The sequence below is a fragment of the Halichoeres trimaculatus genome, unplaced genomic scaffold (genome assembly GCF_033239565.1).
Source record: "Halichoeres trimaculatus isolate MK-OKI-2021-1 unplaced genomic scaffold, fHalTri1.1 fHalTri1_scaffold_8, whole genome shotgun sequence".
Lineage (NCBI taxonomy): Eukaryota > Metazoa > Chordata > Actinopteri > Labriformes > Labridae > Halichoeres > Halichoeres trimaculatus.
The window spans coordinates 1,710,758-1,737,628 of NW_027437186.1; the positions used below are offsets into that span (position 1 = coordinate 1,710,758).

The following is a 26,871-nucleotide window of genomic DNA, read 5'->3' on the forward strand; positions in this document are numbered from 1 at the left end:
CTTCGTCCTTCCTCCCGAAGGCTCTTTTCCTCCTTCCTTCTTCCTGTTTGTGTGCCCTCAGCACATCTTCGACATGCACCGCACCTACCAGCTCCGGATTTCTCACAGGCCCCAGACAACCAGCCCGAGATGCATCCAGTCATTCATCGGTGCCTACGTCTCTGCCTGAGACAAGCAGCTGATCGGCGGGGATTCCCCCCCATGCGCTGATGTCAGGAGACAAGCACTGCACACTGCTTTCCCTGCGGTGATTCAACTTTGGAGCTCTGCCAAAGTTTTGACCCGACGCCCGGCATCATCGCCACTGTTCCAGCCACTACTGCCGCTGTGAGAATCAATTCTATGGACTTAACTCATCGGGCATCACCCCCGTGACGCTCAGATGACCTGCAGCAGGCCTCCAGCCTCTCCATCACTCCTCAACGGACATCTGCAGCGTGACCCAGCCATCTTTGTCGCCGCCTCCGCTCTCATCATTGGCCTCAAAACTTGTGTAAGACAATCTTGCATTTATTGGTATATCGTGGTCAATGCACCACAGATCTTGGGTGGGTTAGTTAGATTTATGTGGGTTGGTTTATGTCCTTTTGTTTCATTTATCCAGTTTTATTACAATCAGTTTCACTTTCCATTCATCAATGCATTTATCCTTTTATATCTTTCACCTTTTCATTCATTCATGCACTTATTTCTTCTTTTAGTTAGTAAATAAACTTTTCATATATAAAGAAATGCTTTCTGTCTTTGTGTGGTTGAAATTAACGGCCTCTGTACACCGTTCGAAAGACTTCACAATTGATGTAGCGGCCTTTTGATATCGAGACTTGATAATTGGTAATTCTATGAATTATTAAATCACAAACTCTTACAGTAAACCTTTCTAAAGTTTCCCTAAATTGGGTGGTGCCCCGGCTTAAATTTAAACTCCCATACTGTAAGTTTAGATGTCTTTTGAAAGTTATACTTTAGCTCCGGTGGAATGCTGGCATTCTGCTGTTGATAATTAATTAGTCATTATCTGACACCGATTCATGCTGCAATTATAACCATCACTTCATTATCATTATTACCATTATTATTAATTAATACTATCATAATAACTATAATTAATTATTATCATAATTAATTGATAAAGTAATATCTTCAATCTTAATTATCAATATTTCTTTCCTCTCTCTGTGATGTGGCAGGTGAGGATGGCCAGGGGTGCACTAGGCTCTCTGGCTGCCATAGCTCTGGGCTCTGGGGTTGGCAGATCCTGGGTCCCCCCTGCCACGGGGGCCCCTGAGGAACTGGAGTGCCACTTGCTGCCAGCAGGGCAGCTCACCCTCTGGAGGGTAGTTCTCTCCTCTCCGGTCCTAAGTCGCCCCCCCCCCCCTGGTAGGGTAGTTCTCTCCTCTCCGGTCCTAAGTCCCCCCCCCCCCCCCCCCCCCCCGCGCTCCTTCAAACACCCACACACTTAGGACCTTGAGGTGCATGCTCGTCAGGTCGTGGTGATCCCCAAGGATCACATTGGTATGTCTGAGTGCGTTGTGTTGTAGTCTTGTTGTATTGTAGCACTGCTGTGTTGTAGTGTTGTTGTGTTGTTGAGCCATTGTAGTGTTGTGTTGATATGTGGGGGTGGGTGGGCAGGATGGTTAGAGTGGCACGTGCGTGTGTTTGTATTTGGTGTGTGGGTGTGTGCGTTGGTGTTGGGGACTTGGTGTCCTCTGGCCTATTCCAAAGGAGTTTAAGGGCAGATGTGAACTAGGGTTACCGGGGTGGGTTGATAAGCTGGGGTACAGGTGGCAGGGGGATAGGGGTGGGTTGGGATGGGGGTTATGTTCAGGAGACGTTGGGTCTTGGGGAGAGGATCTCCATGATCTACGGAGTCTCGCCAGGGGTGGGTACCAACTCACGGTGGTTGGGTGGCTGCCAGGGCTGGGTCCAACCTCCTGGGTGCCTGGCCAGATGCTGCCCTTTCGGGGATGGGTGGCCTTTAGGCTCAAGGGGCCCCAGGTCCTGCCCCCTGCACTTGATCAGGGGGGGCCCGGCGTCTAGCGGGGCCTGTGGGCCTCACCCTGCAGTGTCGGGGGTCTGCCTCCTGCTTCCCTTGTGCCTCCTCTCCTTGCCTTCTCCAAGGTCAGCGCATTGCTGTTTCCATGGTGGACTGTCTGGGTTCTGCGCTCTGGTGTGGCTGCTAGATGCCCTGTGCTGAGGGCCCTCCCAGTATGCGTCTGGCCTCTAGAGGCAGTGGGACCACACCTGCATGATCACTCCTGGACATGATCACTTACACAAATCAAAACTAACCCCACAATAATCTGCACTCTCACCTGTGCTCCTACATGTGTAGGTAAGTGTATGCGTCTGTGTATATTATTATATATGTTATATCCAAATATTTCTACAATTGCCGTTGATGTGCTCACTGTTGCTCACGATCTCTCCAGTTCATTTCTCCATAGGTGCTCCTTGTGATTATGATGTCGAAGACCTCAGGATACCATCTCTTTTCAGCCTCAGCATCTGATTGTTTGGTTCTCCTGTCTGTAGTCATTTGCTCAGCTGTTGTGGTTGCTCTCTACTGTTGTTTTGTTGTCTCTCTTTCCCTCTCTGTCTAGTCTCTTCTCTCTCTCTTCGCTCTCTACACTCTTTCCCTTTGTCACTGTTTCTTTTCTGATATCACCGGTTGAGGTCCGGGAGCAGACATGGTCTCAACCTTTAAGAGTAGACTTAAAAACTTTCCTTTTTGATAAAGCTTACAGTTAGAGCTGGATCAGGTCTGAACCAGCTCTTAGTCATGCTGCTATAGGTTTAGACTGCCCAGGGGAAACTGACACACAGGGCTCCTGTTTCCCTCTCTCTATCTGTCAGTCCAACTTCTAGTCTTAATGTCCTGTTATAGTTATTGACAATACACCTCTGGGAGGCTCTGAGTTTGTCTAGTAGGTTCCTCAGGATTGGTGATGTGGACAGCCTGCTGCTACGGCTTTGGATTATTGCCAGGAATGGCCTGCTGGTTTCACCTTAAACTGTCGCCACAGCACCAAACTTCGAACTATGTCTGTGTCTGTGTCTGTTTCTCTCTCCCTTTCTGTGTGTGTGTGTGTGTGTGTGTGTGTGTGTGTGTGTGTGTGTGTGTGTGTGTGTGTGTGTGTGTGTGTGTGTGTATGTGTGTATCCCTCTCTCTCTGTCATCCCCCCCCCTTGCTGTACTTCTCTCTCCCACTCTCTCTCCTCTATCTGTCTCTCTCCAACCCCATCGGTCTTCTCAGATGTCTGTCTAACATGAGTCTGGTTCTGTCCGAGGTTTCTGCCCGTTAAAGGGAAGTTTTTCCTTGCCATTGTAACTTGCTAAATGCTGCGAAGTCCTGTACTTATGGTGGATTAAGATGAGACTCCTTATTTTGATGTTGGGTATCTGCCAATAAAATTGTATTAACATTTACGGGTCTAGACCTGTGAATGTTTTTGTAAAGTGTCTTGAACTAACATTTGTTATGATTTGGCGCTATACAAATAAAGAGTGATTGATTGATTGATTGATTGATTGATTGATTGATTGACTGACTGATTGATTGATTGATTGATTGATTGATTGCTTGATTGACTGATTGATTGATTGATTGATTGATTGATTGATTGATTGATTGATTGATTGATTGATTGATTGGTCAAGCAGTAATCTTCAAACCTACAAGGGATAAAAAATTGACTACAAAAACAAATAAAGAGTATCATTTTAAAACTCAAGGAGAGCCTTTACACAAATGGCTGCTCTTAGAAAAGTAAATGTGTTCCGCACAATACGACAGCCAGACCATAATTCTGTTGTCGTGATGCTTGATAGGACAAGTAAAAGAAAGAAAAAAAAGATAGTTCTCTCTTTTTTATACTGATCAGCTCAGACCCCTTGTGACAAAAGCAGCTGGACTTACAGAATGACCACCAGGCTCTCATCCTCTACAGACGACTCAGCTCTGTGGTGCCAATGGGCAAATTATAACAAACTACCAACCGAGCTCTACTCTCACACTGAGTGTAAAATTTCTTGTCCATTACTTCACCATCAGAAAATACACCATCACACTATTGTGCTGTGTGCACACACATTTGTGTCTGAGAGCTTCAAAAAAGACAAAAACGAAAAACCAAATTCAAAAAAAGAGCAATGTGGAAAGCATCAAAGACATGGTGCGCACACATGAGGACACCTTTATGAACCAGATTTTGCAGGAGGATCAAGAGTCACCTGACTGAAGAGAAGGGAGAAACTTCTGGATCCCGAGTTACCTGTTGGTTCAGGTGTGTAAACTGTGAACCCATCAGAGATGGGGTCCGTTACTCAAAAAAGTAAAGAGTAACCTGTTACTCGTTACTATTGAAAAAAGTAGTGCCTTACACTACTTGATTACTCCATGGAAATAGTAACGAAGTTACACTACTCGTTCCACTACTTTATCCCCCTGATACATCTTTATATGCTTCTAGAGATTCGCGGTTGTGTTCCACGCAGTATTCAGCCTCTTATTTCCTGGGCATAACTTGCATTTTACAGTCACGCTCTTCTCCTCCTGCTCTACAAAATCCAAATAATGTGCATATGAACTGTCATAGTAAAATTGGTTGCCTTATATAAATCTGTGCCCCACTGACAACACTGCACTCCCTCCTACTGTAAATTCCCATTTTAAAGAATAATTTCGGTTTATACAGCTTTTGCATTGTTTATAGAATGAAGTAGAACAAAATACTCACCCAGAAGGCTTTCCTGATCGAAGCAGTGCTTCGGGAGATATTTAGATCCAAAATCGTGCAGCGGACGTCCGTATAATGGGATCCATTGGAGGCATAGACAGCGCCGCTCCTAAAACTGCATTAATCGTCCAAAAACTCTGAAGAAATGACCCGGAAGCATTTAAGCGTCAGCCATGATAAATGCTGTTCGAATTCTCCAAAAGTTAAGGAAAGGAGGGTCGTTGCTTCCTTTAATATCTCCTTTAGCTTAGGAAACACCGGACCATCCTTTTCAAAAGGAAAGGAGAAGAAAACGCCCCATAATGCCTTGCGGCACGTGACGTGTATAAATACGGCTCCTGACGAAAGTTTATGGAAACTTACGACGGAGAAGGGACAGAAATTATGTGCAAGACTGTGGCTTTTCTAACATTTACCATCATGTGTCTGCCTGAATGTGTTTATTGTTTTCACAATTCATGAATGTCAAAAAGATTTATAACCCGAAAAGTTTGGTTGCAATTCCGAACTGAAACAATGGATCACTAGTGATAGAAGTAATAACGTTTATTAAAATCAATAAAAGAAGGACAAATGTGGACTTTTACAATACTCCAAATATAATAAATTCAAACAATGTTCATAATGATATATGTGAATGAAACAGGGGGTATAGTGTTTCTGACAGTCTGCTGTATTATCCAAGACAGTCCTCTTGTGTTATCAGGCTTCAGACTGTCAACATTTATAGATGCTCTCACAAACCTCACAGCTGTGAGCAGGAAACACACACTGTATGACCAAAGACAAAACCCCATCACATCTCCACTGATCATGGATTATTGATGTTAGCCGGTGAAGACACGAAAAAACCATGTGAGATAAGGCACAGGACAAATGCGCTTCTTGTAGTTCATTTTCAAACATTGTAGTTCGTCGTGGCTTACCTACGTCACAAGTAATTGTCATCACATAAATATGACATCAAAGTGAAAGTGTAGTCGAATTCCTCTTTGGCCGCAGTTCTCCTTTCCTCTCATCTTTTCCCCTCCTTCCCTTGACCCTGTGACGTTTTTTATCGGGGTTGAGGTAAAGTGGATAGGAAAGGACTTGGGAAGGACTATTCGGATCCACCCTTGGTTTACGTTTGCTCCTCAAAGAAAGTCAGCTCTCCAGAAAGTACTGCACATGCGCAGTCGGCTCTCCAGAGAGTACTGCGCATGCACAGTACTCCTTTCTTTGAGGAGCAAATGTAAACAAAGGGTGCGTCTCAAAGCTCCAAAGTTCCATCCTTCCTTCCTCCACTTGCGTCGTTCTCTTTCGTCTTAGTCCCTCCCACCAGAGATGCATGGGAGAGACGCGAGGAAATGAAGAGAGGAGAGAGGAACGGAGGAGATTGGTTTTTAGGGCAATGGGACATCCTCTCCTTTGGAACGTCACATGAAGCTACGTGTTTCAGTGATGACGGCATCAGCTGATCACCTCTGAATCATCTGTCAGTCAGCTCTAACAGCTGTTTGTGCGTCTGGGCATGTGCGCTGTAATAACTCTGATCAAACAGAAACAGTAACAGAGATTTGTCTGTTCCTTTTACCAGTTAAACACACACGTTACCATGAAGAAAACCTGCTATCTGTTTATTCTGTGTGCTGTTTAGAAGAACACGGATCCCTTTACCAGTAAAATGCGTAATTGTGAGATTATTTATGAATTATTTATCCTTTAACTCTGAAGCTTCAGAGTTCATGATCAGATAAGGTGAGTTATATTAATATTAGGGGTGTCAGTTTAGCGCGCTAATTAGATTAATTAATTACGATGCAAATTAACGCGCTACAAAAATTAACGCAATTAATCATGACTGGCAAGTCAAGGCGCAAACGTCTTAAATTTGGCCCATTGAGTGACCCGTAGGTTACTTCCAGCGCCACCAATCAAAAGCGAAGTGACAGCAGACATGGACGCGACACAGGAGAGCGAGGCAAGCCAACTGGGACCTTTGGATGGCAAGTTGATTTATAAAAAGAATCAAGACGGGACTATTAACAAGAACGCAGTTATTTGTACTTTGTGTAAAAAAGAATTTTCGTATCACCGAAGCAGCTCCAGCCTGCGGTATCATTTAAACGCGAAACATGTTCGGTCAAGTTCCACTGTTAGAGGTGCGGCTAATGCTACTGTGAGCTCAGCCCGCCAGTCCACGCTTGCTGAATTCGGCAAACGAATGAGCAAAGTCACGACAGAAAAACTAACAAACTCAATTGCAAAGTGGGTTGCTGCTGATTGCAGGCCAATTTCAATCGTGGAAGACGAGGGCCTACAGGAGGCGTTTCGGATAGCGTCATCTGACTCTAATTTCCAGCTACCGTCGAGAGCTACGGTGATGACAAGACTTCACCTGCTGTACAGTGATGAGAGGACCGCAAAGGAAGAGCTGCTGGCAGGGGCCTGCCATGTCGCCCTAACGAGCGATCACTGGACATCGGTAAGCAATCATAACTACCTGGGAGTCACCGCTCACCTCATCGATAGAGAGTGGAAACTCAAGTCTTTTGCATTAACTGTGCGTAAAACTGTTACCCGTCATCATGCCGATGCATGCGCCGAGCAGTTTGATGCTGTGACAAAGGAATGGAAGATTGAAAACAAAGTGACAACGCAAGGAACCGATAGTGCAAGAAACATGGTTGCAGCAGCACGTCAGCTGCCTTTCGAGCACATTCCATGTGCTGCACATATGCTGCAAAGAACTATCACAGTCTGCCTTGAGGACAGCAGCTTTGATGCCGCCCTGGCAAAGTGCCGCAAAATAGTCGGCCACTTTAAGCATAGCCCTGCCAGTACAGAAAAACTGCACCAACAGCAGACTACCCTCGGACAAGCCAGAGAGCCCCTGGTTCAGGACGTATCCACAAGGTGAGACTGTTTCCTACCTCACACACCTCACATTCCCTCCCCCTTCATACACTCACCCCTCCCTCCCTCCTTCCCACACACCATTGTCTCTCATTCACACACACACACACACACACACACACACACACACACACACACACACACACGCACACACACACACGCACACCTCTTATTCTCTCCCCTTTTATACACTCACCTCTCCCTCCCTCCCATAAACCACTGTCTCTCATTCACAAACACACACGTTAGTAGTGATGTGAGTTCATTATTGCCATTTTTTTGTTCCACTGCAGATATGTGACTGAGCTGCTTGGAGGTGAGAGCTATGTTTCATGCTCTGTGGTGCTCCCCGCACTCTGCCATCTCAACCGGGTCATGGATCCCAATGATGAGGATCCAGGCTACATGATAAAGTTCAAGACCACCTTTTCAAAGGACATAGATGCACGCATGGCTAACATCAACAACAAATGGCTGAAGGTGGCTACAGCCCTCGACCCGCGATTCAAGGACTTGAAGAGCATACACAGGAATGAGAGGGATGAGGTATGTGTGTGGCTGAGAAGACCAGTGTTTTGCGAGTGCTTTGGTTAGAAAGTCCTATGCAACAAATTAATTTTCCCTCTTCTAAGGTGTGGACCTGGATTGAGGAGATGCTGGGAGGATCAGAAGCGGGACCTTCTGCCCCTCAACCCACAGAGGATGAGCCAGCAGCAAAGAAGAGCCTCCTCCTGCTGTCTTCAGATTCTGACTCGGACAAGGAGGAGCAGGGGCCTCAAGCCCGCTACAAAGCTGAGCCGTGCATTGGAATGCATGAGTGTCCACTGGAGTGGTGGGCAGCTCATGCAGGAGCTTATGGACAGCTGTCCTTTCTTGCTCGCAAATACCTGGCTACTCCTGCCACTTCTGTGCCTTGTGAGAGACTCTTTTCCCTCGCAGGTAACATCATACAAAAGAAGAGGGCAGCTTTACAGTCAGACAATGTAAACAAGCTTGTTTGTTTGAGCAACTGGCTCAAGGAGACATAGTTGTCTGTTGTCAGATCCTGTAACGTTAGCTTGGGGTGGCTTTTTGATTTGAAGAGTTGATACTGTAGCCCCAGTTTCTCTTTTGGGTTTGAGTTGTTATGCTCCAGATATTGTAGCTCTTGTTATTCTCCTTCTAACCTCTAACACCTCCTGATTTACCCGTTCGTCAGTTTATGAGTATGTCTCAAAAATCACTTCACCTATTGCCAGTTCATCTCATGCCATCCATACACCCAACCTCAGCCTGTGAAGGTTTAGATTCAAAATTGGTTTGCTGATGTGCTTGAACTTTTTTCTTTCTAATTTCATTCATGAAGCACACTTTACCAATAAAAATGTGGATTTCAAATCTTCTCTTCTTGGTGTACTCAATTGATTAGTCTTGCACTACAATTTTGTAATGTCCTAGAATTCAAATTCTTTATTTTGGGACCTTTAGCTGATATGAGATTAAAATGCGATTGATTAGATTAATAAATTACAAATCCTGTAATTAATTAGATTAATTTTTTTAATCGCCTGACAGCACTAATTAATATATTAACATAACCCACCTTATTGTGTCTCAGGAAGATATTATTGATCAGTCAGTTTTCTTTATTAATCCTCTGATTATATTGATTTGATGATGGTTGTGTTCAGTGTTTTGTGCTTTAAACTCACAGCAAACACTTTATTACCAGATTTATGATCAGTTTCTGAACGATCCTCTGTGCCTGTCCTCAGCTCGTCTTTTCTCTCATTAAAGTCCGTTGTGTTTTTGTGAAGTTTCATGTGAAGTCTGAGCCGCTGCAGCCTCCAATCAGAGTGATATTCCATATGGGGGCGTGTCGGTCAGTGAAAAGACTTCCGCAAAGCCGGCTCTCGTGATTCCTCAATCATAGCTCCTCCGATCAGTCTCCTCTCTCCTCTCTCCTCTGAGCGCAATTATCGCTTTGGGACAGTCTTCAAAATGGTGACTGGGAAAGTACTTCCGGTGTCGTGGAGGGGAGAGGACGGAGGAAGCACGAAGTTAACGCATTGAGACGCACCCAATGTCTTGGTGAGTTCAGAGGTCATTACAGCCAAACAGCGCTGTCTGGAGTGACACTACTGCAACAGAGCACCAACTTGGAGCGGACCATGATGGAATATTGGTGAAAAACACGAGTTTTTGGACGATTAATGCAGTTTTAGGAGCGGCGCTGTCTATGCCTCCGATGGATCCCATTATACGGACGTCCGCTGCACGATTTTGGATCTAAATATCTCCCAAAGCACTGCTTGGATCAGGAAAGGCTTCTGGGTGAGTATTTTGTTCTACTTCATGCTATAAACAATGTTAAAGCTGTATAAACCAAAATTATCCGTTAAAAGGGGAATTTACAGTAGGAGGGAGTGCAGTGTTGTCAGTGGGGCACAGATTTTTATAAGGCAACCAATTTTACTGTGACAGTTCCATCAGCCCTGACCCGGAAGAGATAGCGAGTAGTTGCTCGTATGGCCACCGTTCAATCTACTGGTGGTAATAAAAAGAACTCAGCTTAAATAGTAATATTTTGGTTGCTCTATTTGCAGTCATTGTAAAAGTAACAATCGTGGCGTTTCATTTGTAACTCTAGTTTAACTACTAATCTAGGAGGCGTAGTGCCGTTACACTACTCATTCCTATCAAAAGTAATTTAACTACTTGTAACGTTCGTTACTTGAAGTTATATACCCAACTCTGGAACCCATGTACCCAGAGAGCTGATGCCATCAGGAGCAGGACTTGGTACTGACAGAAGTACAGGACCATTCTGAATCAGGCCATACCAACAGTTCACATACGTCTGTGGCACTTTCCATTCATAGTTCTGTGTCTCACCGAACGCCATGAAAATATCAAGATATACAACATTTCCTCATCCCTCTGATGCATGAAATATAAAAGCCTGTGCCAAGATATGTACCTGAAGTGTTTTTACCATTTAGGGGCATGAAAACAGTTTCAATTTATTTTTTTCAAAAAAATTGAAGTTTTCCTAAAGTTACAGACGTGTCCTCTCTAGCGGACTGCATGTCCCTGAGCAGTCAACAAAAAACAGATTTGTTTAAAAATGTAATCAAACTGTACTTTTTGGTAATTCCACAAATATTTATGTCTTTTTTTTGTTGTGTAAGCTTTATTAACTCTCCAATGTATGTCTGTAACTTTGTGAACAAATCAAATATTTTAGTTTTTTTTTTCATGCCATGGAAGAAAAAAATCTTGACAATGGCTAATTTGCAGTTCCACCACAGAGACCTTGTAATGGAAAATTTTATCATTGAATGCTTCAAATAATATTATGTTAAACTTAGAACACACTGTCTCCCATCTGCTATGGGGAGTGTTTCCTGTTGTTTGTCTGAAAGCACGGAAAACTCCCTTACATCAGTCTTAAATCCTGTGTTTCTTGTCTTGTGTAATTGTGCTAAGGGTGCAAGACAAATTTACCATACAAGGGCATGAAGTATTTTGGGGGAGACAGCTCTGAGCTTTCTTCCTCTTAGAGTGTATAAAAAGTACATCATCCTGTAGCACCGCTGTTCTTCCTCCCGCAGACTCCTTACTCTGTGACATCGAAACCTCTCTGTAGAGAACAATACAACTTTAGAAAGACACGATTCATCTGAGAATCATCTTTTCACGTCTACAATCCCGACTAAGGAACAATTTTTCCACGACAACCATTACATTGAGGCTCAGACCTATGTTCTTTGACCAATCAACGGACTGCAGTGACTCTAGTTCCACCTTCTGGGGTTGGAGTGGTATGTCTGGCCACCCAATTGAAGGGTACCAAAAAGTGGGACAGAACAGGTCAGTAATTTGGGGACCTGTCCCGGTTTTATGGAAGGAAACGCCACAAAATGTGTGCTGTACTGAGACAAACCAAGCTGAACCACTAGATGGAAACAGGGCTTTAGAGACCTTGCTGAAAAAATCTGTTCAGGTGGCTTTAAACGATTTGACAATACCAACATTTTACACAGCATCAGAACATTACTCCCTTCACCATCCTGTTCTCTCACTTGTTTTTTTCAGCTGCTTCCGGCTTTGCCACTTTGCTCTGCAGCAGCTTCTGAACCTCTGTGTGCACACACCTGCTGGCAGCTTGTGCTTTTGTGACATGATTTGTGACATGATTTGTTCACGAAGCAAAACAGTCAGACGAACAGAAAAGAGCTTCATACTTACTGAGAGCATGTTTTTCGATATGATCACTGCCACGTTGTAGATGATGAGACAGTCCCACAGAGCCAGGCGGGTTCTCGGTTGTTTGACGAACAGCTGAGTCCCAAACAGGAGGAAGAAAAAGCAGGCCAGGAGGTAGCCAAGGCCAAAGGCAGAGATCCTGGTAGCCCCGGTGATAAAGACCACGGACAGCACCAACCAAAAGAGATGACGAAACACCAAGACTTTGGCCATGTCCAGGTAACTTCTGTGGGAGGGTAGAAGGGAGCAGGTGAATCATCTCCAAACAACTTAGATTTGACTAGTAAAGAGGCCTTGTCTGAGGCTGATAAGAGAGCAATAGGGGAGGGAGAAAATGCCAGGTTTAATGGAGAATGGTCCTTTGCTTCTATTATTGATAGTATTACTAATATAACACTAGTATTATATTAAAGGTAGGTTTAAAAAAAAACACATTTTCTTGAGTCTGGGAGTGAGAAAGAGAAACATATTACCTGCAGTAAATAAAGTTGGGTGCAGGGTTAAAGAGCCGACCTTCCATTGGTTCAGGGTCATCTGTGTTTTCTCCAGCGAGAACCAACCATTCCTCTGTATGCTCACGCTCAAACACCTTCCATTGCTGAGACGCACACATCAGCAGCACAAAGTCAGCTGCAGACAAGCATCAGAACAGAGCACATTTAAAGACTATGAAGAGCAAGGACCAGGAACACTGACCTCTGCTTTAGAGCTCTGGCCTCATTTATAAAGCTTGCTTATGCACAAAATGGGGCTTGAAATATACACCTCCTCTCACACAAAGGTAAATTTGGAGAGAGAATGTGCGCAGCAGTGCATAAACTTTAATTCTTACACATAACCATTATGAAGAGAGGGAAACTGGGGACACAGAAAGTGAAGAGGTGAATTGAAGCCTGCAGATAGATATTGATGTCTCTCCCACATTGTATCACTAAATATCAAACTTTACTGACAGACCAACGCCATCACCATCATTCAAACCAACAGTTTTATTTAGACTGTAATAAGGCATGTAGTGAGCCGTTTCCAATAAGTCACTTTCATTATTACAATGTATAAATGTCAAAAAATAAAGTAAAAGTCCACCAGATATAGTAAACCGTATATATATATATATATATATATATATATATATATATATATATATATATATATATATATATATATATATATATATCTCCAGCACCGTCTCTCCTTCATTGTCCCAGACAGACCTTATAAGACCGGACACTAATGTAATAACTGATGTAAAGTCAAAATTTGCCTCCTCCATACTCAGTACATCTTCATCAGCTGCACATATTTATTCTGTAAATGATTCAAGAGTGGATATCAAGTCTGCGGATCTCTGACATGGTCATTAGGTCTATATACCCTTATAACTCATCGCAGAACAGAGTTTCTCACCAAAAAACATGGCCAACAATTCAAAGTATTAACTTGCTATTCATATGAATAGAGTGAGGCAGACTGCTAACTGACATGTCCTCTCTGAAAATAGATGAACAAGTCAGTGAAACATGTCAACATTTCAGATATCCTGGTGCATAATGAAGAACTATGGATGTTTTGGCTCAGAATTGGGACAGAATGATTGCAGCAGCAACAAAGTGTCATTCTCTGATTTTTATGAAGTTTGTGATCCTACTGCAGTACACTGCCCATAAGTCCATTGATCCCTCACTTCATTCACAAACCTATTTCTAGGCCAGAAAGTTCCCAAAAGTTCTGATGGGGGTCTGAACTTTTGGTTGTCACTGCAATACAGCAAATGGAAACCTTTGTTTGTATAGATTTTCATTCTTTGCATTGATCATTTTATAGATGATTATGGGCGTGCCAGGGGCGAATTTACATCTTCTCCATGTGCATACTTTTCCAAATGGATCCTGATTCATAAAAGGAACACTGCGTGCAGGTGTGCACATGAATGGTTTTAAAAATCAGAAACATTTTGTGCGCACACCATTTTCAGGTTTTTGGTAACGTATGTTTTTTTAGCAAGAATTTTACACACTATTTTATAAATGAAGCCCCAGAACTGTACTGAGACAGAGAAATTTCTTCTAAAATCCACATTGTGCATGCAGATAAGAGCATGAACTCTGACCTTCCCTTCTGTCACCCACAGAAAGATGTTAACTAAATCTGCTCGTCTCTATCTTAGTCAGCTATCCTATTCATGGTATTTCTGTCTCAACGAGACACATCAAGACTTTTCTGTGAGAGTTTTAGCATTATCTGAGCAAACAGTCTCAGCATGCAATAGCTCAGGGTCCTCACAAACTGGATTTACAGATTGAACTGATTTTGGGAAAGCACACAGTTGAAAAAACACACAGTGAGAAAGCTTTCAAACCTATGAGATTTCTGGAATTAGGCACTGTGTAGAAATCAGGCAGATAGATCCATTTAATGAGGGCAGAGTTCATCACGATTGGAGTCTTCCAACGCCATGGGTAGTCTACAGGACAAAAGACATAAGATAAGATAAGATAAGTCATACTTTATTAATCCCCGGAGGGAAATTCAAGTTGTTTGGGCACTCTTCCAAGCAGAGAATTGTACACTCTGATGGCTGCAGGGAGGAATGATCTTCGGAACCTCTCGGTCCTGCAGCGCACAGAGGTAAGGCGTCCCCTGCTGCTGATCCTCTGGACTATGATGTTGTGAAGTGGGTGATCAGAGTGACGGATGATGGCCTCCACTTTCTTCTGTGTATACCTTTCCACCACAGCCTCCAGTGAGTCCAAACTGGATCCAACCACAGAGCTAGCTCTCTTCACCAGTTTTTCCAGTCGCCTCTTGTCCTTCTGCTTTAAACTATTTCCCCAGCAGACTGCACCATAAAACAAAGCACTGGCTACCACGGACTGATAAAACATCTGCAGCAGCTTTCCACAGACATCAATTGATCTGAGCGTCCTTAAGAAAAAGAGACGGCTCTGCCCCTTCTTAAAGAGTGCATCTGTATTAAGGGACCAGTCCAACTTGTTGTCCAGATGTACACCAAGATATTTGTAGGTTGGCACCACCTCCACGTCCACCCCATGGATGTTAACTGGCTGATGGCAGAGCCCAGACTTTCGGAAATCCACAATCATTTCCTTTGTTTTTGAGGTGTTCAGTAAGAGACAATTTCTATGACTCCAGTCACAGAAAGCTTTTATTAGATCCCTGTATTCAGATTCCTGTCCATTTTGGATACACGCCACAATAGCAGTGTCATCGGAGTATTTTTGGATGTGGCAGGACTCAGAGTTGTATTTGAAGTCTGCAGTATAAAGTGTGAATAGGAATGGAGCCAGAACAGTTCCTTGTGGAGCCCCCGTGCTGCTCATGACCGTCCCAGAGACGCAGTTTCCCAACCTGACAAACTGTGGCCTCTCTGTGAGATAGTCTGTGATCCAGGAGACAAAGGATGGGTTCACTCCTATGTCTTTGAGCTTATCTCTCAATATCATGGGCTGGATGGTGTTAAATGCACTTGAAAAATCAAAGAACATAATTCTTACATAGGTGCCAGGTTCTTCTAGATAGCACAGGGCACGGTGGAGCATGTATGTAACTGCATCATCCACTCCAATATGATTTCTATATGCAAACTGCAGAGGTTCTAGTGTGTCTTTGACCTCAAGTCTCAACAGACGTAAAAGCAGCCTCTCAAAGGTTTTCATAACATGTGAGGTGAGGGCAACTGGTCTGTAGTCGTTAAGTTCAGCTGGGCATTTGAGTTTTGGTACCGGCACAATACAAGATGTTTTCCACAGAGCCGGGACCTGACCCAACTGTAGACTCAGGTTGAAGATGCTCTGAAGGGGTTCACACAATTGGGCAGCACAGTCCTTAAGCAGTCTTGGACACACACCATCTGGACCAGCAGCCTTCCCTGAGCACAGTCTTCCTAACTCTAACCTCACTCCTAAAGCTGTGACAGACGGTGACGGTTGAAGAGGCACAGGTGTAAGAGGGGATGTAGCAGGAGTGGTGGAGAGACACAGATGTGTAGAAGGAGCAGCAGTAGAAGAGGAAGTGGTCGCTGTGTCAAACTTGTTGAAGAACTGGTTGAATTCATTAGCACGTTCAACATCACCCACAATTGGCTGCCTTGTCTTTGTGTTATATCCAGAGATGTTGTTGATTCCTCTCCACACCTCCCGCATGTTATTATTTTGTAGTTGTCTCTCAATTTTCTTTTTATATTTCACCTTAGCCTCCCTTAATCTCCTCTTCAGCACTTTTTGCACCAGTTTGAGCCGTTCTTTGTCGCCATCTCTAAAGGCTTCCTTTTTCTGATTGAGGATATCCTTGATGTCACTTGTGATCCAGGGTTTGTTATTGGGGAAACGGAGTACAGTCTTTGATGGTATGATATTGTCTTTACAGAAGTTGATGTATTCAGTAAAACAGTCAACCTGTTTATCAATATCTATACTATTTTCATCTGTTTCTAACAATACATTCCAGTCTGTGCACTCAAAGCAGTCTCTCAGAGCCTCACTGGCCTCAGGTGTCCATTTTCTAATTGTTACAGTAGTTGCATGCTGCCTCAATACGCAGGGTCTGTAACAAGACTGAAGTAAAACCAGATTGTGATCCGACCTGCCCAGTGGTGGTAATGCAGTGGCACTGTATGCATCTTTGACGTTGGCATATAGAAGATCAAGTGTTCTGTTCACTCTGGTTGGGCAATTAACAAACTGTTTAAATCCAGTGAGATGAGAGGAGAGGCTAACATGGTTAAAGTCTCCAGATATTATTATGAGAGCCTCAGGATGTTGAGTCTGTAGCCTGGCAACAGTTTCTTGGATAACATCACATGGAACTTCAGCAGTTGCTTTGGGTGGAATGTACACGAGGATTGTTATTATATGACTGAATTCTCTGGGAAGGTAATATGGCCTCATACCAACTGCCAACAGTTCAATGTCCGGAGAACACATCTTCACCTTGACTGTAGTATGATCAGGATTACACCATCTCTGATTGATGTATAAAGCAAGTCCACCTCCTTTTGTCTTGCCACTAGCTTTGGTGTCTCTGTCCAGACGTATCAGCGTGAAGCCAGGGATATCCACACAGGAATCAGAGATGTTTCGATTCAACCAGGTCTCAGTAAAGCACATGAGGCTGCACTCACGGTATACATTTTGTGTCTTCACCAGTATCTCTAGTTCATCCTTTTTGTTGGGCAGAGAGTTGACATTCCCCATGATGACTGAAGGAAGAAAGGGCTTGTATCTCCATCTCCTGGCCTTTAACTTTGCACCAGCACGACATCCTCGGAAAGGCTTCTTTATCTCAGCAGGAATAGGGTGATGTCCTCCAGATTTGCTCCATCGTAATGCAAGAAGCTCCTCTCTTGAATAAACTCTCCTTCCAGCAGACATATCCATGAGTTGTTGTCAAAAAAGTCCAGTATTGAGCAAAAATTAGCAAAAGAAACAATTAAAGATAAAAATATAGCTAAAAAAGCAGAGTAATAACAGAGAGCTGCCAAACTTTGCTGCTACCGCTAGAAGCGCATCATTCGAAAAAAAAAAAAAAAAAAAAAAAAAAAAAAAAAAAAAATGAGACATGAGACCAACACTGAGTTTCATGGAACAGAAAGATCCTGTGGAGCTGGAATATGGCATCATTAATTTGGAAATGTGAGACAAACAAAAGAATGTGAGGCTTTGAGTTTACATGAAAAAATGTTAGAATATAAACTTAGAACCAAAGTTGGAAACATGTGTTTGGTGGATTATTTCTTTGTTGTAATGATGCCTCATAGAAAGAAATCTTATTCCTAGCAGTGTCACATCATGGTGGTGCAAATATATTTACACCCTTGAACACACAAACACACACACTCACATACACACACACCACACACACACACACACACACACACACACACACACACACACACACACACACACACACACACACACACACACACACACACACATGCATAGTCACTCGAGTGGACTGCTGTTGCACCCATGTAATCTAACACACTGGTGACTGGCCACACACTCATCCTGCAAACCAGCAGTCTGGAACAAATTTGATGAGCCAATCACAACGGGTATAGCCTTCCCATACACGTAGACATTCTGTGCTGGACATCCATTGACATTTGGCGCTGCCCAAGTAGCTGCCTGTTGCAGCAGCTCTCTCGTCTTTGTCCGTTTCTTGTAATTTTTTTCGTCTCTTTTTCATCATCTTTGTATTTGGAGTGGATCATCACTTTGTATGGTTCATTGTCAGTCACGGATACCAAACTTTTTGTGGCTTATGCGACAATTTTTACTACTTTTCTCCTGTGTTTTTCTGGAGATCCTACATGTAACCATGGCTGCATTGTTTACATGTGAAATTAGCTGTTAGCAGCCTGTAGCATGTCAATGCTAACTAGTGTAGGGCCTGATGAGCTGAGGAGGAGGAGGTGAGGACGACGTGCTGGTTCTCGGGTGTGAGCTGGGAGGTGACGACGTGGACCTGTCCTTCCATCCATCGTTGTTGGGAACGTGGGATCTAGTCCCGGGGGATGGACGAGCTAGCCGTGCTAGCCCAGTGGCATCGTGCTGTTCACGGACGTGGCTGACAGAGCTGACATCGGACGCCGGCCCCACATTGTAGGAGCTTCGCCTGCTTTGAGCAGAGAGGATCCAGGAGACAGAGACTGAACAGACTGCTTGGGAGGCTCAGTCCTGTACCCTGTGGAGGTGGAGACTGACTGGGCTGGAGAGTGGTGGACGAGTGGTGGACAGGATGTCGTCATCTAATTTCTTATGGACTTTTTTGCACTTTCTATACTCTTTCTTACTTTTGTTTTCTTAAATGCTGCGGTGACTCCTGAATTTCCCCTGGGGGATAAATAAAGTATTTTCTATTCTATTCTATTCTATTCTATTCTATTCTATTCTATTCTATTCTATTCTATCCATTTAGATGCAATGCAGAAAGTCAGTTTGTGTTCAGTTTCATAAGGTTTCTCCGATGTTTTCAGTTTAAAAATGGTCAGTGTCATGGGGTAGATGCAACTTTGACACAAGGTATCTTGAGAGCCTGGGTGAGGGAGTGTATTTTTAACCCTTTCCTAAGACACATCCCAACAGAGAAAAGTGTCTTCTTTGGATAAAGTTGTGTAGTAGACCGCAACATCAACTCTGTGTGAATAAAATAACAAGGATGTCTCCACCTGTTCTAAGGTAAGCTGGCATCGTATTTGAGGCAGCAGATTGTGACTTTGCTGTAAAGAAATATAAAGATATCTTAACACTAGAACCACCACTGCAGTCTGATGGTCGCTTTGGGGTTTTCTCTAACGCTAGCTAAGGTTAGCCTAATGTTAGCTCCTAGCTGCGTTGTTCTCCATGTCTCTTTGTTTGTTGGGATCATACATCATTGTCAGCTGTTGTCCAAAGGGCTCTCGTTAAACTAATGTTAGCTTCTGGTACTTAGCTTCATTAGCTGATCTATAATAGCCAAGATAACACAAGTTGGCAAACGTTATACTGAATGATTCAGTGTAAATACTGTAGCTCCAAACTTACAAAGATACACTCTTGGTAAAGATGGTAAAAAGGAGGTTATATTTTTGTCATGACCAATGCCGATCCCCTATCTTGTTGTCTGAGATGCTGATGCTAACCAGATGCTGTTTATGAGGTTTGCACGGGGACCTGTAAATTTAGTCTGTAACTGAAGCTTTTTTATCATCCTTATCAACAATAGAATGATTCATATATTCCTCCAATGTGGACTTAAGAGCCGTGACTTCAAGATGATATGTAATCTTTCTATCCGCAATACTGACTCCTTTCCACTCTTCAAAACAAGACTCAAAACTCACCTGTTTAAGCTTGCATACTCCCTCTGATAATCTACACTGTCTTTGTTTTTTATGTCTCTTTTTAAACTTGTTTTTTACTCTTCTTTAAATGCACTTTTACTGATACCCTATGTAAGGTGACCTTGAGTGCTATGAAAGGCGCCCTGAAATAAAATGTATTATTATTATTATTATTATCTCCAAAAATCATCAATAACTTCCTGTGAAATCTCTCCTACTGTGACACTTGCAAACAAGGGTCAGGACCATAACCCTCTTCAATCAGGAAGTGTTGGGGAATGCCTTTAGACAGAGCTGATCAGTGGAGCAGCACATCTGAGCAGACCTCAAAGCAGGTCTGCACAGTACTCTTAATCTCTTCACGGGCCTACAGACTGTGTTATAGGACATTGAGTGCTGCAACTGGCATGTTTACAGATAAAAGAGGTCCTAAACACACAGAAGCACAAGTTACTGATTAGATTCATCTTGTCTTCTGAGAATCTTTACTCTTCTAGTGTTCTTTTCAACTTTCAAGGTAAAAAAATACCTTTTTTGTCTTTAAAAAGAACACTAGAAGAACACAGAAGCACAGTTGTTCAGCATCACCTTGTCCTCGAGTTTCTCTTAATTCTATATCAGGACTCACCCATACAGAGAGCAGGTGGTATACCAACGCACAGCAGGTACTGGAAAATCATGAAGACGGAGAGGAAGAGACAATATTTAGGCCAAATCTTTGCAATGGTAGCCCGCCGTCGCCTGACCATGATGGCTACCAACCAGCAGCCATGGATTATCACCATGAAGTTCATCCTCTGGCCAATAACATTCACCGTCATCAGGAGGCAAATCTTTAAAGACATCAAAAACAGAAGATGGGTTTTTAGACATTAAAATGAACTAAAAGCAGAACATGAGACATTGGCTTTCCTCTTTTTACAGGAATAAGACTAATGTCTTAACCTGACACCTAAAGGAACGTGGAACATAGTTTCACATGATCAAGATGGCTTTCCTTCATTCAGTATATTTTGTAACATTATCCAGTCCTATAAGCCCCAGTAAGTGATTTTCCAGATACCTCTAAACCAAACTTGTAGAAGGAATAGTTGAGCAGGTACTTGAGGCAGGATATGAGGCCGTGGTCCAAAGTGTCCCTGGTTGCATTTGGGAACAGAGCAGGGATGGATGGTGGAGATCTCTGGAGCTGAAGGTAGTGGTGAATCTGGTGACGATAGACTGTAGCCTCAAACACCAACAACATCAGCACAACTAAATGGTTCTAAAATAAAAGAGAGACAGAGCGAGACAGAGAGTAATAAAGACAGCTTTGATTACCTGTAATCCAGAGCAGTTGAACTAAAGACACAACTAAAGACACTTTACCTTGCTGTATCCCAGGACAGTGGCATCTTTCCTGATCCCAAACCATTTTGCTGGATCCACTGGTGTTTTATACAGGGATGAGTTGATCATCTCTTCTGGTAACAGGTTGGTTTCGTTTGTTAGAGGCTGTGAGGAAAAAAGCAGAAAACAGTTTCAAAAGCACCACCATGAAAATGTTGACTGCAGTTTCCAGCAACAACAACATCAGGCCAGGTTATTTCAGCGACTTCAAGACACAAGTCTTTGAAAATCTCTCTGAGTGTCACAGTTGAAGTCAGAGTGAGTCTTCACTTCATTCAGGTCTGTACTTACACAGCTGTCACACTTAACACCCTACTCTTGCAGACTGCAGCAGAGGAACAGCAATAGTAGCTGTAGAAACTACCAGATGAAATAAGTCATCCTGCCTTCAACACAGTGGTTCTCAAACTCTTTTAGCTGGACCCCCTAATGGATATAAAACTATTTTCAGGCCCCCTCAAGCCCACTGCTACCCCCTAATTACCTTATCAATTGATATCCACTCTGAGGCATGTACTTTGCTTGTGAACTTGCAGAAATGTAATTTATTTGAAATACTGTCTATAATTTTTTATTCTTTACATATTGATCCAAAAATCAGGGGAAAATGAGCTTCTTAAAAATTCATAATGAGCTAAATGACTAATTTAGCAGATTTATTCAAAACTGAATTTACTGAGACCTGTAAATCCTGAGAAACAAGTGTCACTTTTGGTGATGTCTGACAGAGGATTAAGGTAACATTTAAGATTATTTACTTTAAGGTAGTAATTCTACAATTGTAATAAATTAATGTGCTTTTCCTCCTGCCCAAAACTATCCATAATCAGATCTATCATGGCTTTAATTGATTATAATGAAAACAAAATCAATCATATTTGTGATGTGCACACATAACATTCCCTGTTACGTGTGCCATACCACTGTTATTGGTTAGTTTGGTCATGTGAAATGCCCACGCCACGCATTGGAGCCTCTGTCAGGAGAAGCTGCAGTCATTGCTTCCTGGTCAGCCTGCAGCTCCAGCCACCTTTTTCTCTCTGCATAGTTTATGCCTTGAAAAGCTTTGTGAGGAAATCCCATCTCCAGCTTGTTTTGTTGAAATGTTTAAGTTTAGTATCTATTCATTGCATTTAATGTATATGTATGTTTATTCAATGTATATGTAAATGCATAATTGTTTAGTTGCAGCTTGTAATTTGTGTTTATGCTTTCCTTTTTAATATTACAACTTTATACGAAAAAAATGAATGGTTTTAGAAAAAAAATGAAAACAGTAAAGGAGGTTTCACTCCACTTAAGCGTCTGACCTTCTCTTGACGTCCTGTATTAGCTATCTGTGTATTTGTGTATAGGCAGCAGCATGGTCACCGGTGGCCATCTTGGGACAGGGGACAGCTCCGGTGTGCAGTACTGAAGTCAGAGGTAAGGTGGATGATTTACTCAAACATACGTAACTCACTAAATTCTTGATGGATTTTCAAAGGATTGTTTAAAAAAAAAAAAAAAAAAAAAAAAAAAAACTTATTAACGTGGCTTCCTATCTCCTTAATTTAATTTTTCTGTCGAATTCAATGGTTTTAATTATTTTTGAGTTTGCAGTAGAATAACTACATTTCTGATGATTATAACAGATTAAGCTATTCGAAAATCGGTTGAAATAACTGTAGATTGCTCAAAATTTTTAAAGTCCATGCTTTGACTTGACTTTAATATTATGAGTGATCGAACAGCCCTGTCCCAAGATGGCAACCATTGTGATCTGTCTGTGAGTGACAGTCAGCTGTTAGTTGTTAGCTATGGAGCTAGCTGCTTTGACAGAAAAAGCAGAATAAATATGCGTCAACACTTCACGTCTGTGGAGGAACAACATTCATAATGATCAGGTTTTGGCATTTGAAACACAGAGGTTTATTGCTGTTTCTTAGGGAAACCATGGGTGCAATTCACTCAGTCCTCTGGTTTATGTTAAATTGTTTGTGACTCTCTTGTCTGCTGTGCAGGTCAGTGCAGGACTTACACACATACAGAGCGTGCAAAACCAAAAGACAAACATCACCAGTGAAGAGAGACGATGAACATCTAAAAAAACTTTAAAGAAAAAAGATCTACCAGAACTATGTACTTAGTACCCTGCCCCTCCTCGCCATAACGTGGGGTGCCCCCTGTTTGAGAACCCCTGCTTTAACAGATACAGTTGGTGTGATGTGTGTCTTACCAGGCTACAGTTACTGGAGTACTCCACAGGGTTGACGACACTGAGTTGGTACAACATCTTACACATGATGATGACACAAACCCAGACTGTAGACAGACAGGAAGCCATAGGCCCAAAACGACTGTACGGCAATGCCAGAGACCACAACACAACTAGAACCAGATTCATCACAGAAGGCTGCAGACAGAGGATCAGAGTGGAGAATATAACTCAGGTCAAACAACCCCCTTACAAAAACACAACAGCAACACCACCTGCCTTTACCTCTTCAACTGCAACCCACATGGAGAAAAAGGCAACCATCTTGAGGATATGGAGCTCTAGAAGCCTCCAGAGAAACACTTGAAGTTTTGTAAGGATGTCTGAGAACTTTCTGGAGAGAAACAGCAGCCTGTCCATCACCAGACCCCATTTACTGGGCATTGAGTCTACTGAGACGATGATGATGGGTACACACAGAGGGATGGAGGAAGGGGCAGATGGTGGAAAGAAGAAACAGAGACTGTGTAAAGGAGATCAGTTTGAAAATGCGTCTAAATGTGAACAGTTGGTGTTGATTCCACCTTCTTCTTCAGATTCCTCATCGGTATTCGTCACCAGGTCCTCCTCCTCAAAGTTCACCCCGTCAGTACCACGGTCACTCTGCATCGTTCTCTGACTGCTCTTCACCCTGGTGGCAAATTATTTTGTCAGGTGTAGCACAGAAATAATCTACGAGCTGTTTAAATGGTGGGAAATACAGGGCAAAACACAGTGTTGAGATAAATACAACACGATGCAGACAAAAACCTTCTTTGGACCCTCTGGAAACTGATTAGTGAATTTAATGAAGTTGTAAATTCTGTATATCCCAAACATTCTTTTGCTTAGAGGCAAATACCAGAAATGATCTTGTTCCATTTTTTATGAAAATAATTGTTTGGAGAAGCAATATTTTCTTAATTATCATTCTTCTCATCATTCCTCATACATGGAAAATTAGCAGGAACAAGTTATATTCAAAGAGGTGAGGTGTGGTGGTTGGAGAGTGGTATAACGAGGCGATTCAGTAATAAGACAGGGGTGTGAGGATTCTGGTTGGCAGACACTTTAACATTAGCCGAGGCCTCCTATTGGTGTTCCGACTCTGCTGTCATCATGATCTTGTGCAACAATGTAGGTGTTTAAAAGTTCCTCAAACTTTACATCTCTCTTTGTGTTGCATGTTATCCCCTTTGAAAATAAAATCTTTAATAATAATGATATTATTATTATTATTATTATTATTATTATTATTATTATTATTATTATTATTATCATGTGGAAGGATTGTATAGGTGTGTAGGTATGGAGCTATTATGGTAGCAAAAATATTTGTGTCTTAAAAGGCTGAAAAGTCTGAGTGTTTTTTCTACAAGACCTGAAAATACACACATATCATCGGTTACAATTGAGGCAGGCCCCTCAATTGGATGTCTGTGTACATGTGATTTTGGCTACAGTCCTGATGTGTGAGTGCTCTGCAAATGCGTAGAGAAAATCTGTCTGTAAGAGGAGTGTTAGTTTGCCCTGAGCTCATGCTCCCAGGCGCAGGCTTCCAGGTGGAGCTATTATTGTAGCACTGTGCCTCAGCCGCAATGAATTTTACACCCTCTTTGGCTCTTGTGGATTATTGTGGTGCCTTGCAGTCCTGAGGTAGACATTGTTATAATTTTTTTTCCACAAAGATAGGCAATGTTAAACTGAAATGAAAAACTCCAACTTTTACTTACACCAGGCGATAAATGGTCCATCATCTTCACTGCACCACACCAGCAGGACTGCAACTCACGACAATAATCCAAAAGAGCCAAAGAGGGTGTGGAATGCATAGGGACTGAGCAACAGTGCTGCTATGATAGCTCCTGGCAGCCAGTGCCTGCGAGCCTGAGCTCAGGGCAAACTAACCCTCTGCTTACGGAAGGGTTTATGAGTGCATTTGTGGATTTGTGTACACATTTGTGAATATTTTACACATTTGAAAATCTATGTACACATTTGTGGATCAGTTTGTGCATTTTCAAATCAATTTACACATTTGTGGATTGACTCACATATTTTTGGGCCAGTTCACATATTTGTAGATGCATTTACACACACAAATATTTTTGCTACAATAATACCTCCAGATATAAGTGTGTGTCCCTTCACCTGTGTAGAGGTGTAACATGTTCCAGGTCAGTAATCTTCATGAAGGGTTTGTGAAAGTAGTGAAGCTGCAGAATGCAGGCCAGCAGGAAGAAACCAGGAATCAGAATACTGGTGAAGAGTTCAGACAGAGCAAACGTCTCCAGACCGATTGCTGCCAGCCTAAGACAGAAAGCAGCATGACACACCCATCACGTTACTGTGTTCATTTTCTACACGTAAAATCTGCGAGAGGAAAAATAAAAATTGGGAAATGACAACAAGAAATCTGTCATCATCATCATCATCATCATCATCATCATCATCATCATCATCATCATCATCATCATCAATAATTTACAATTGTTTTTGTTGTTAAGGCTGAAAAAGTAGGAACCCAAGAAGACATGTTTGGACACCATGGGATTCTACTACATCTTAATATCCTCTATGACCACTTACTGCTCTTCTGTGAAACCGGTGAAGTTCCTCCAGTATCCAGGGAAGTCTTCAAACTGATACGTATAGATGGTGATCAGCACTAGCATGGTGTAGGCAACAACCAGCCACCAGAAGAGCTTCAATAAACGCCTCCACAGAGAGAAATACACCTGAGAAATTCACAGGTTACTCATTCCATTGTGAACATACTGCATGGATCATTAACTACCAACAGGTACACAAAACAAACAAAATAAAACAAAAAATAAATAAATAAAAAATAAACAGGTGAGCAGCATGGTAACAATCCACGAGTTACTTCATCATCAAAGGGACTGTTGCTCTACGTGCTGATAATGAGTGTATTCTCCTGTGAAAATCTGACCCAACCACAGATACTGAGAAACAACATTTAGAAGTCTCCAACTGCTGCCAATAATCTTATTTTAGATCCTGGATTATGAACAGAAAAATATATTAAAGTGAGACTATTTCAAAATCACTGTGCCCTTACAGGGCCTTTAACTTAAAACAGACATGATTTAGAAATGAAGACCTGGCCCTGGCTCTATGGTCCTGATCTTACCTGATAGAGACAGAGGCAGAGTAGGAACAGCAGCATGTAGACAATTTTGTATCCAACAAGTTTTCCAGCAAAGGAAACCATAATGAACATCCCTCCGCACACATAGATCCAATATTTGGCATAACAAGTCATAACCATGCCTCCCAAAACCTTCAGCACTGACTCATTGGCAGCCTTCTCCCCTGGAAAGAGGATTAAAAGATGAGACAGGGAAAGGACTTAAAACTTCATGAAAAGGATAGAAGAAGAGTTACTGAAGATACACTGCAGAGAGAACTGTTGAAAAAATGTTTAAAAAATATATATGTAAACAAATACAACAAATGTAAAGTTCATGTGGATACTCTGAAGATTTAACGTGATGCAG

The 26,871-nt window shown here is 42.5% G+C and overlaps 1 protein-coding gene across 1 annotated transcript in view; it reads right to left on the reverse strand.

Moving 5' to 3' along the window:
• The window catches only part of piezo1 (piezo type mechanosensitive ion channel component 1 (Er blood group)), a 189,374-nt gene that overhangs the window by 70,893 nt on the left and 91,610 nt on the right, over positions 1–26,871 (reverse strand). Inside the window, exons 14-25 of the mRNA XM_074675606.1 lie at positions 26,505–26,686; positions 25,940–26,088; positions 25,502–25,660; positions 23,896–24,002; positions 23,597–23,760; positions 23,333–23,509; positions 21,094–21,219; positions 20,789–20,989; positions 20,354–20,558; positions 14,242–14,346; positions 12,356–12,512; positions 11,865–12,108 (exon numbers count right to left, since the gene is read on the reverse strand). Coding sequence (XP_074531707.1) covers positions 11,865–12,108; positions 12,356–12,512; positions 14,242–14,346; positions 20,354–20,558; positions 20,789–20,989; positions 21,094–21,219; positions 23,333–23,509; positions 23,597–23,760; positions 23,896–24,002; positions 25,502–25,660; positions 25,940–26,088; positions 26,505–26,686 — 1,976 coding nt within the window. The remainder of the gene's footprint in view (positions 1–11,864; positions 12,109–12,355; positions 12,513–14,241; positions 14,347–20,353; positions 20,559–20,788; positions 20,990–21,093; positions 21,220–23,332; positions 23,510–23,596; positions 23,761–23,895; positions 24,003–25,501; positions 25,661–25,939; positions 26,089–26,504; positions 26,687–26,871) is intronic.